The sequence below is a fragment of the Chenopodium album genome, chromosome 5 (genome assembly GCF_948465745.1).
Source record: "Chenopodium album chromosome 5, dcCheAlbu1.1, whole genome shotgun sequence".
NCBI lineage: Eukaryota > Viridiplantae > Streptophyta > Magnoliopsida > Caryophyllales > Amaranthaceae > Chenopodium > Chenopodium album.
In genome coordinates this window covers 30583123-30596139 of record NC_137838.1, presented here as the reverse complement: position 1 = coordinate 30596139, position 13017 = coordinate 30583123, and the positions used below count along the sequence as shown (strand labels likewise).

The following is a 13017-nucleotide window of genomic DNA, read 5'->3' as shown; positions in this document are numbered from 1 at the left end:
AATGAACATTTCAATATACAATGAATATGTTCAATAGAAATTGTATCATCAAATTTATCTAACATCACAAAGAGAATATTAAAAGCCTTACATACTTTGACATGAACCTAATATACATTTTGAAAAAAAAAAAAAAAGCAAACGTTGTAGATTATGAATAACAAATATTGTTTTGCAAACCAACAATTAATCACTAACTATATGTCTTCTTTTTGCTGCGTGCCAATTTGATCATTTGTTGGTACTTGTTTCACTCAGAAAGCATAAGTTGTGCACAATATGGTACCCGTGGCTTCCTCATTTGCTCAAACTATTTAATAAAATACGAATAAAGAACCAAAACTTGCAATAAGATAATTATACATAAGTACCAAAATTATTAAATGAACATTTAGGTAAAGTAAAATGAACTTAAATAACACTTTCATCATTTACTTTAAAGTCACAAATCCAATTTTCCTTAGGGCCAGCTATATATGTTTCCATGTGCTTCATTAGATACACACTACAATTTGTGTGATCAATATTGCTTCTCCAGCTCATCAAATTTTCTTTTTAATTTCCCCACCACCTTCATATCGGATGATGCATATGCTTTGACCTGTAATTTCAAATAATATGTATTTGATTAGTAAATGTAATAATAGATACAAAATTTAATAAATTTCACTTCCTATAAGTTGTGGAAAATCTTTGTATTTCTCTTTCTTGCTTACATTTTGTACTAGCTTATCAATTGTTCCATTGAAATGATTAGGTGATATAAAACTGAACATTTGGTTCAAATATGATCATTAGGTGATATAAAACTGAACATTTTAATTAAAAGAAAAACAATCACATTATAATTTACATTTACTTGTTACAATTGATTAATTTTCTTCACTTGGTTGTCCTTCCTTTTACTGTTCATCTTGTTATGAAAGATTTAATTCTTTTTTCCATACCTACTGTGAGACTAAACATTAATCATTTTGTAATTGAACATTATTCGTTATCATTTTGATCATTTGACATATATATTTAAAACATTAAAGAAGTGAACATTAAAAGAATGACATATATATTTTTGAAGTCCCCTCACTCTTTAGAAATGAACTGCTAATTATTTATTAATGAAAATATTTCAAATAAAGAATGAACAAAATGTATTTCTGTAATCCCCCGTATTATTAAATATTTTATAAATGAAATTTTATTTTATTTATAATATTTATTTGTACTTTTCCGGAATTTAATTACAAAAGTTTCAAATTATATATTGGTCAAAAACTATTTTAGCACAAACTATTTTATGAACCTATGTTCTACAATTCACGATCATACAAACAAAGCCTAGTCAATTTCATTTACCTAATTGGCCCAATAATTTTATGAGGCCCAATCTTCCTATTTACCCTACAATTCTCTCCTATAAATACCCCATGAATCCCCAAAAATTTCCCACACAAAAAGGTTAGTCTTATTTTCATCCTCCTTTGTTTCATTATTTTGCTTAATGTTAATTTAATTGTTTTGGGTTTTGATTTTAGTGTAAAGATTATATTTTTAGTATCAAATTATATTTTGATGGTATAAAGACTATAAATTTCAGATTATATTATGTTATAAATTTTCATATTTTATGAATTATAAACCTGGGGTTTCAATTTATTGAAAATCATGATTTTAGGGTTTTTATGAACAATTGATTTAGGGCTATTTTATAGTAATGATGTTTTGAAATTTTGGTGATTATAACTACTGATTAGTTTAAATTAATTCCATATTATTTTGAACACGTAGATTCGTGTTTTAATTTTTAGATTTTCGTTCGTTAATATTAATCCCGTTTTAATCTCGATCAGATTCTGAACTCATCCGATTTTGATGAAAAAGTAGTGTTTTCCATGTGGAAACAACGTTTTAAGAAAGAATCATTACCTTTGGTAGTATGCACCACCCTCTCGTGGCCAAATTCAGCCTCTAAATATGATTTTCGGGCAGTTTTTGATTTTAACGAAGTTTTTTAATACTTAAAATATTATCCTTGAGTTTGATTAATAAAATTAATTATGTTTAAAGTTAATTAAGCATAAATATATGTTTTATTGAAGTTTTAAGTGCTAGAATTAGTTTCTAAGTACTACTTTTGATGTTTTATAAAGAGGATTTAATCACCCATTAAAAAGGGAGATTATTAGGGGTTTTAAAAAAAATTTCAGATTTTTATTAAACTTTAAACTTGCTGTAATTACATGTATAAGAGTGTATTTTAAGGTTTTTATGAAGAAAATTTAAAGAATTATATATAAGCCTTTAATTTTAACTAAAGGGAAGGTTTTAAAGTGTTGTTTGATTTAGATTTTGAAGGTTTTAAAGTAAGTTAGTTTTGCTGTAAATTTGATTGATTGTGTATTGATTGAGATGTTATTGTTTGGTTTAGGAGAGGAGTTTATTAAAGGTGATTTCTAGATAGTAAAATGGCATACCAATTCATTTCTCAAGGTACGTACAAGTTACGAAACCTTGCTTGTAGGTGCATGTTTAAGGACGGATCGAGAACTTAGTATCATGTATAGGATTGACTGGGTTAAATTGTTTGGTTATACATTGTGAATTTCAAATTATGTGCACTATTTTATATTGCAAGTATTATTTGTGCTCTAATTATGCAAGGTGCGTTTAGAGGCAAAGGTATGTGATTGGTGTAAAGATTAATTTATTACTCATTCATGATTATGCAAACAGGATGAGTAAAGGAAGAATTTAAGTCTTATAAGACGAGGTTAAGGTTTTGGGGTGCCTTATGCACTCAAGGTGGTTATACACCGAGGTAGTTAAAGGAATAAATAATAAATGTTGCTTGTCACTAATAAATCAAGAATTGAAATTGGAAAGTTGTTTTGCTTGATTGAATTGATATTGGATTGATTGTATTGTTTGCATATGAGTCATCACTAAGTCTAAACCTGTAAATCACGTAAAGTGCAAGATGGATGAGCAATAAAACTCTGGAATGGTGCACATCTGGAGTAATGACAATCAGGGGTTGGGGTACATGGGGTATTAGTCGTGTACTTTTATCGAGGCCGTCTGATCTACGAGTCTCCTATTTCAAATATTATTTTTAAAAACTAGGAGTTAGGTGAGATGTCATACTAACTACGGTCACGGAGTCTCGCCCATGGTCGTTGGATGTTTATTGATGTTTCCGAAAGGAGACATGGGGTTTTTCTTTTATTGATGTTCCAAATGGGACATGGGTTGGACAACCTTGTCTATTGCTAAATTCAATGAACTAAATAAATGAGTCAGTCAATAGCAATTAGTGAGGTCTTAATAAATTTAATAATCGAGTCATGAATTGAGTCTGTATTTAATGATGCTTGTGCTTGATTATTAGTAGCATGTTAGGTATTTTCTTAATTTATTTCGCAGCTTGTATGTACTCAGCTTTGCTGACTGCGTGCTTTTGTGTGTGTCTTTCTTTGGTCATGGCCTTCGCCTTTCAATGACCCTGTGACGATCCAATTTTTACACTTGTAATATTGGGGAGCAGAATAACCACAGGTTCTTACATACGCAGCCCCGTCAGGGTTGTGGGATTTTGAGTAGAGAGTTGGTTATTATTCGCAGTTTATTTCTTTTCATTAGTTTGAATTTATTTAAACTCTGGTTTTATTTATTTACTACTTTTATTGGGTTTTGAATAAGGGCCTTAATGGTTCCAAGTTGTATGATTTAATTTGGTTTTGGTTATTGGTTTTGAAACTTATTTATAAATGAGTTAGTTTTTCCGCTGCTAATTTCTGATAAAGCCTTAACGTTTGAACACGTGACGGTAGCACGCCCGTAATTCTCTTGAATATTGTTCAGGGTCTTCACAGATTTAAAGAGAGAATTATTGGGGTGTTACAATTTCGATCATCTCATTATAAGAAAATGAACATTAACTATTTATATTTTGATCATTTCACTTTTCTTGCCTATTAAATGAACATTAAGTAGTATGGTGAGTTTACTCTTAATGATCATAATACTGGCAATTTTGGCTTTCACCACCAATTCCCAACCTAAAATATTTCAGCAAGTTTTGTGTGTGGCTGGGCACACCATGTGGCCAGCTAACACACAAGTAACCCCCTCACCAAAGTAACCCCTGATGAACTTAGTAACCCCTTACCAAGTAACCTTCCAACCTAGTAACCCTTGACCAAGTAACCCCTGACCAATCATAATACTGGCAATTTTGGCTTTCACCACCAATTCCCAACCTAAAATATTTCAGCAAGTTTTGTGTGTGGCTGGGCACACCATGTGGCCAGCTAACACACAAGTAACCCTCTCACCAAAGTAACCCCTGATGAACTTAGTAACCCCTGACCAAGTAAACTTCCAACCTAGTAACCCTTGACCAAGTAACCCCTGACCAAGTAACCCTTGACCAACCTAGTAACCCTTGACTAACCTAGTAACCCCTAACGAAGTAACCCCTCCAACCTAGTAACCCCTGACCGAACTAGTAACCCCTAACAAAGTAACCCCTCCAACCTAGTAACCCCTGACCGAACTATTAACCCCTAACCAAGTAACCCCAAACCAAATTAGTAACCCCTGAACGAATTGGTAACCCCTGACTGACCAAATAACTCCTGACCTAACCACCGATTCCACCACTAAAGAAGCCACCAAACCACCAATTCCAACCACCACAACAATCAACCATCTCTGACTCTTCAATGTCCAAAGAAACTAAAAAAATACACTCAACTCAACAATGGAGTCAACAACTAATATAATTGTGAATAACTAGCTTTAACAAACTTTAATTTACAATCATTTATCACAAATCTTTCTATTAGCTCGAAAGCAAATGATGAACTACACTTAATTTGGTACTGAGGGAGCGAGAGAAGTAATTGTATTAGCAGGTTCTACAATTTTTTAAAAAAAAAAAAGAAAAAGAAGGTTCTACCAATTCTAGTCTTCACAACTTACTAATTGTAACCATGGATTCCGAGCTTCGATTTTCGAAAATGTCGTTGTCTTCAACGGCGATAAAATCACCGACATTGGAAAATCTGACGACATTCTCCGCCGCCACCATGCTTCCGATGTCACTCTCCTCGACCTTCATGAAATTTGATTGAGATTGGAGAAGATGGAACCCTAAAAAGGAGAAAATCTAGAAATTGGGGATTAATTGAAGAATAGCTGAAAAGATGAAAGAGGAGAGATAACGTGATTTTGATTTTTTTTATTTTTTTAAAAAAAAAAATTATGGTTGGCCACACCGTGTGGCCAGCCACATATAAAAGTTTGTGAAAATATTTAGTTTGACATTGTTTTTTCTTAACATTTTCCAACCAGATTTACTATGACCTATTCACGCATGGTGCCCCTCCACCAACTCTAAGGACAAACACCTCCTCCTACATTTCCAAAACGGTGCCATTCAACACCAAACAAGGTACTATAAGTAATTGAGCATCATATCAAGTATTTTTATTTTGAACATCGTATCAACAAGGTATCTATAATATAATTGCAGAGTCAGTGAATGAGGAGCCTCCAAAACCTCATCCCTCAACTCTCATGCATTTTTTTTTAAGATAAAAATAACTACCAATCTCACTCCTTTTTTTTATTTATTTTTTATTTTTTTAAATCAATAACTACCCATTCACTATTTCCTTTTTGGTTTTTTTTTCAAAGGACTACTAATAACATTTCACTTTGTTTATTTTTTTTTTTGGTACATAGTATAACATATGACATGCATTAGCACAGAGTATACAATTCCTTTATCAACAATTCACTATAGCACTCAAAATCCCCAACATTTCATTTTTTTTAAACACTACGTACTAACATTTCACTTTGTTTTATGAGTATTTTTTTTGGTACATAGTATAATATATGTCATGCATTAGCACGAGTATACATTTCCTTTATCAACAATTCACTATAGTAATCTAAATCCCCAACCCTTCAATTATGCATTTTTTTAGGGACTACCCTCCAAACATTTTCCACATCTTTAATCATAAAAAAAAAAAAAAAAAAGTACAACACGTTTTTGTGCAGCTGGCCTCAACAAATAACTACTTGCAAGTTGCAACAGAACAATGTATGCAACTCCTAGAGCAAGACACTAACTCATATGACACTAATCGAGTAACACGAGTAACCCCTATAACACTAAACGGGTAACCTCCTTTGAAAAAGTAAACCCCATAATAGCAAAGCATAGAATATCATATTTCAGCATAGCATAGCAAGTGTCAGTATATTATTAATAAGATTATTAATACTCAATACAACAGAGCTAATTAGGGCTCAACAGAACCGACCAATCCAAAATCGACCATTATAGCTCAAGTCTAAATTACAACATCAAAATCAACTTTTCATATTTTAAATATATTTTTTCTTATATATCCCGTGCATTCTGCACGGGTACACTCTAGTTAAAAGTAATTGAGCACATCATTCAACACCAAACAAGATTCCATAAAAAAATGAACATTAACTAATTTATTTTGAACATCATATCAACAAGGTACTAAAAGTAATTGAGCATCATTCAACACCAAATAATGTACTATCAGAAAATGAACATTTTATTTTGAACATCATATCAACAAGCTGTACTAAAAGTAATTGAGCATGCTTTTATTTCAAACCAAAAAGAATATCATAAACTATGAGAATGAACATCAAAACAAAAAGAACATCATCAACTATGAGAATGAACATTTCAAACCAAAAATAACATCATCAACTATGAGAATGAACAATAAACCAAAAAAGCATCGTAAACTATGAGAAAGAACATCAAGCCAAAAAGAACACCATTAACTATGAGAATGAACATCAATTTTATTTTATTTTTTTTATTTTTTTTTAATTTTTTTTCTGATTTTTTCTTATACTAAATTGAACATTCTTTAATATCAAAATGACATTATATAACTTGTTTGTTCAATTGATCTGTGAATTTGCTTTTTTCTCTCTAACCAAACATAAAATCAGGTAAGAAATAACTTACGGCCTTTGAATCTCGTCATTTTTTTGTCTTTGATTGAAGCATTGAAGACGAAATGTACAAAAATGTAAATAAACCAACCAAATTTAAAATGTACAAAAAAAAATCTAAATTAATCAACTAAAATTGAACTAGTAGTTAGTGAAATTGATAATTAGAGAGAGAAAATGGTGAATTAACAAACTCTAGAGTGCAATTGCACATTATTTTACGTTGTAGAGTGAAATTTGTTGCTCAAATTTGCAAAAATTGAAAATCACCTTGATTTTTTACGTTGAATTCCAAAAACTGCATTAGCACCACCAATTTCTTCTCTAATATTCATGATTACGCATGAAACTTGTGATTACTAAGCTTTCCGAGAATGTTTATGGAGGTTTCTGAGGCACTAGAGAGAGAAAGTTGCGGTTAGAGAGAGAAAATTGTATGGCAGCTTCCTAAAATGAAAATTGAGTTTTTTTCCCCCTTTTAAAACAGGTATTTATACCTGATTTGACAGGACGTCTCTCTACTGACGTCATGTCACGCGCATCCCTCATGTCTAAGCAATGAAACACATCATTTTGTAGAGGGTTCATAAATAAGTAGCTGGTCTCGACTCTCGAGTCCAGCTATTAACTATTGCTTTGTTATGCAGGAAATGATCTCTCGGTCCAAGCTTGTCTTCAGCCCACTGACTAAGGACTTTCTTTAGTCCATATTGTTTATAACATTTAGTATTAATAAATGGCCCTTGATTATTTTCGTATCCTTTAAGCTAACAAACTCAATAGAAGTTGTCTAGGTCCCATTTTGAAGTATGAAGCAATAAGAACAGCTATAACAAGCACAAATCTCGTCATTTCGAACCCTGATTTCAAAAGTTATCCTGAAAATTGAGATGTTGGAATATACTGAAGGTAAGGTGCATATCCTTCGACTAACAAAGTCCAGTTACAGAAGGCCTATAAATAAAGTATTCAGGAAAGTAGCCAGTATAGCTCATTGACTAACGCAAGCATTTGCTTTCAGCAAGTCACTCAATAGAAGCTTCATGTTCAAAATAGAATGATCTATTGATGCATCATCACCAATTCATCATTCTATTGCATTCGTCTAATAAACTTTTGTCAAGGTTAAATCAAACAAGATTTCAAACCCGAAATGAGCAAATCGAATATAGATTTTGTTAATTAGATGACTCTGTACATCTAAATCAGAGCAATCCATTATTCATTCTGTAAAACCTATCTTCAACCAAGCTTAGTTGACTAGAAGCAAGGTTTTAAAGAAGGCAACTATCAACATTTTCTACAGAATCAAGGCATATCCATTGCAAACTTTGTTGACTAGAAGCAAAAGACGCATGAAACAAAGTTGAAACATAGTACTCTATACAAAAAGCAATGTCGTAAGAATCTACAAGGATAGCAATTCTAAAGCTCTGGACCTAGAAATGTCCAAGATCTGTTTTTACACTGATTCGTTGATCGATCAGTAAGTGGCAGATTAACACTAGTCATAGTTCCAAATATGTACTTCATAGATTCTATTAGTGAAGACTCTGAAGAGTAACCTTCACTAGGAACGGTCTGATAAATCTAATGAGTTGCAAATTACAACCCGCAAGTGTAATAAGGAATGTGATAGCCTAGCTGTCTGCTCCCTCAAGAAGAGCCAGCAGGGCAAGGAAGAGGTTGACGATGTCAAGATAAAGGGTAACTGCAGCAGGAATGTACTCATCGTAGCTGTAACGTTTGATCAAGTTGTCTGTGTCGAATACAATGTATGCAGAGAACAAGATCGCAGCTATGCACCCATAGATCATCAGAGAGAGCTTTCCCAGGGGAATGAAAATTTGTACAGAAAAAGGATGCTAAAGTGAGACTTTGTTGATTTTAAAACAGAGTTTCAAGAAAAGATCAATATTCATATATCCTGCATACCTGGATTAGCATAAAAACCATCAGCACCATCATGCCAGCAAACAGGAAAGGGCCTAGAAAGCTGAAGTCTTTGCCCCTTTTCGCTGCCCAGAATGTGTATAGGGTAAGGCTGACTACCACTACGCATGTTAGAATCAAAGCCTCTAGAACAATTTTCCCTGTTGAAATAAGAATAATAAGATTAAAGCATACTCCAAAAATTTGCCACCTGAGTGAACTATAATCCAGGTCTTTTCGTCATTGATCAAAGAAAGCATTTGGTCTGAACCAGTTTTAATGAGGAAATGACCAAATACACGAATGGCCCCTAACACCTTAACCATGCACAACGGTAGATTGTAGAAACCAATACTGAATATGACATCTATAGATGGGTGTCCATAAAAACGAAGAGGTGAAATAGATATAGCAATTCATAAATACGATTTTAGTACATCAGAAACTTCCCCTGTATTGAATGCTGTTGAAAACGTGTAACAAGTTGTAAATCACAACTGGGATGCCACTTCCCCTTCTTGATTTGTTTTAATCAAGTACATAGAACAACATGATGAATCACCAATAGTTCGTCTATCCAAAAGGTATTAATGACACAATAGAAATTAGACAAATACTTATATGAGCTATGGTTTATTAAATCCGTTGGATAAAAATGATGTTAGAAGAATGCAGCAATCAATGACACAATACTTTGTAGCCCATATATCTTATTAATGAATAAACCTATAAAATGAATCCTTCCATCCGACAGCAATACAATATTTGCACATTCAAGAGCTTCATTCATGAATTCTCGACTTGTAATTATTTATAGTTGCAACATTTCTTATCTTATACAAGATTCAAACATACAATTGGGTACAAACAATCAAAACAGTTTATGTAAATTAAGCGTACAAAGAATGGGGTATCACCTCAATTCACAAGAGAACCATCAACGAAAAAAGATGATGAACTACCAAATCAATGACATAATACTTTGTTGCCCAAATATGAATAAACCTATAAAATGATTCCTTCCATCCCAAAGCAATACAATTTTTTGACATTTAAGAGCTTCACTAACAATTCCTAGATATGTACATATAAGTTGCAACACTTGCCGTGTCACATTCGCCACACCAAACACCCGGCCTTTACTAGTTTGCAACATACAACCAGACACGAAACATAAAAACGTTGATCTTATGTTAATTAAGCTTAAGTATGGGGTATCACATCGTTTCACTAAAAGAATCATCCAAATTTTATCAAAAAAAATAATAACATAACAAAATTTTTAATGATTAGCTTATAATAATGTAATGTTACCTTTAACAAAAGCGCAACTCATTCCAACACCAAAAGCAATTGCAACAGTAAACAATCCAAGAAGGATGAAATTAATAGGATGACGCTTCATATAAGCGTACAAAGGACACATGACTGCAAAACCCACAAATATACAAACATCAATACAACAAAAATTCATAAAATCAAACAAAATAACAATAAATTAAACAACCCAAAAAAATTCCAAACATCAAAACAAAAATAGAAATCAAAATGAAAATCAAATCATACTTATAAGAGGAGAAATGAGGATGACAATGTAAATGCCGAGACCAGCACGAGTAGACACCAAATAGCGCGGAATTGGTGGAACAAAGACGACGACGGCGGCAACAGCGGCGGTGAGAATCATTTGCATGGCGATGATTACGTACACTTTTCGGATGAAAGCCCATCGGAATTGTACGTCTTCCACCATGTTTGGGTAGAGTTGCCCTGCTTCAATGTCGCCTCTTCCTTTTCCTAGAACCGCCATTTTTGGATATCTCAAGAAGATGATCACAGAAATGGTTTTTGATTTTGATTTGTTTGTGGGAATTTGAGGAGATATTGGAAGGAATTTCGAGAATGATTCTTGAGTTTTTGGGGTTCTTGAAAAATCTTGGAAAAGATTTGGGGTGCAATTGGATGATGAGATCTAGGGGAGTTTGTTTTGGGGTAGTTTTTTTGGGATTGTAATGTGTGATTTGTGGAGATTTTTTATTAACAGCAAAGCATTGTTATTTTGGGATGTGAATGAATTTTACGCGGAATGTTGAATTTTACCTGTGCTTGTTGTCATAAATGTGTAATTTTTTTTGAAAGGAATAAGGAGGGGTTCATAAATGTGTATTTCAATTCATGATTATTGAATCAATAAATAATCAATCATCTATCATATTATTATTTATTAAGAATCAAATCTTATACTCCCTCCATCCCCGATTGATAGTCACTTATGCCATTTTGGGTAAAGGTGAACATGAGACGGGTACTCGTACCATTAGTACTAACGGTTCAGGTACCCGATAACCAATATCACTAAAAGTGATATCCATAACCCGAACCGATAAGTTCGGGTACCCGGATTTCGGAACGGTTATCGGGTACCCAATAAAGTATCCAATAGTGATAATAAAACTTAAAAAATTAGTTATTATGATATTTTTTAACACTAATTAACAACAATACCACATGATATTGACCAAATTATTAATAACATTACTAATTACTGATATTATATAGTGATTACGAAGTAATGTAAGAGTTTAAATATTGAAAAGATAGATTTAAGTAGGAAAAATAACAAAATAACTACTTATCGGAACGGAACGGGAAACCGTTAATTTTAAAATGATACCCAAAAACCATACCCGATAACAAATTATCGGAACAGGTACCCGAACCGTTATGGTTATCGGATCGGGTACCCTAATTTTCGGAACAGTAACGGTACGGGTTTTCGGTTTTTCGGGTAGTTTTGCTCAGCCCTAATTTTGGGCACCCAAAATGTTAGTCACATTTGTTTTTTTAAGTACCATTAATATTATTTTTTTACCAAAATTCTCTAACATTTGCAAAAATATTTGTGCAAATTTAATTTTCCAATGTAAATTTTACTTTTCTATGTACTTTAATTATATTATCTCTCTACTTTTTTGTATACCCAATGTAAATTTACTTTTTCAATGTACTTTCTTTAATTATTCAAAATTCCCATGATTTTTCTTCAAAAGTGACCATCAATCGGGGACGGAGGGAGTACTAAAAATTATAAAAACTACTTCGTTCATTTCTTTATAGTTGCAACACATGCTTTATCACGATATTTAAGAAAAGTGAACCTTACATAATATAAAATTTAAGAGACATTTTTGCAACACTTCCTCACAACACTCCAAACCCTGAACTCTCAATTGTCATACATTCTCTCTCTTTATATATACTAGTTTTGTGCCCGTGTGATGCCTGGGTTGTTTATTGAATTTTAAAATATATTTTTAATCTGTATGTCAAATTTTAAAACATATCATTGATTTAAAATTAGTTAGGAATTGATGTGTTTTTGTGACGATTTAAACTTATAGACATGTAATGACTAATAATACTACCTCCGGTCCAAATTACTCGCAACTTTGGAGTATTTTATATCTCACAAATAATACCCCAAAATTGTGAGTAATTTGGACCGGAGGTAGTAATAATATTGGTGAAAAATATTTCTTGACCCTTAACCTGAAATAATGACCCTGCCTGAAATGACTGGTGACCCGACCTTTACAGGTTTACACACAGTAATAAAATTATATTAGATTGTGAAGTATATTATTTTAATCGATTAAAATATATTATAAACAATGGATGCGGTACATTTTGAACTAATTCCTTCACTCCAAAAAAAATTACGATACAAAAAATAAATTTATATAATAATTTATGAGAGTTCTAGGCAAATGAGCATTTACATGTTCCCAAAATTAGTAAGAAAGTTGATGATGTTATTTGGCTTCGTAATTTGGAAAACCCTAATTCTCCTCCATTTCAGCCTCCTTCTTGGCCTCAACCTTCTTATTCAGGTATTTTCTCTGTCTTTCTTAAATGCTTTACAAATTTATTGCTATTTATGATTTTTTTTATTGGATGAATTAAAATAACGTGTCAAGTGAATTGTGCTACCTCCTTTGATTTTAACATTTGAAACTTATACAAATGTTAAGAAATTATGTCTTCTGTATCCGTAATGCTTTGAAT

At 32.4% G+C, this 13017-nt stretch overlaps 1 protein-coding gene across 1 annotated transcript; it reads right to left on the bottom strand.

Moving 5' to 3' along the window:
* Window positions 1-8660: 8660 nt before the first annotated feature.
* On the bottom strand, window positions 8661-10978 carry LOC145630639 (protein LIFEGUARD 4-like). Its single transcript, XM_081682854.1, has 4 exons — window positions 10519-10978; window positions 10267-10380; window positions 8956-9113; window positions 8661-8885 (listed from the first exon to the last, which is right to left on the bottom strand). Exons 1-4 carry the CDS (start codon window positions 10760-10762, stop codon window positions 8661-8663), a joined length of 741 nt encoding a protein of 246 aa, XP_081538980.1. The 5' UTR covers window positions 10763-10978.
* Window positions 10979-13017: the final 2039 nt, after the last annotated feature.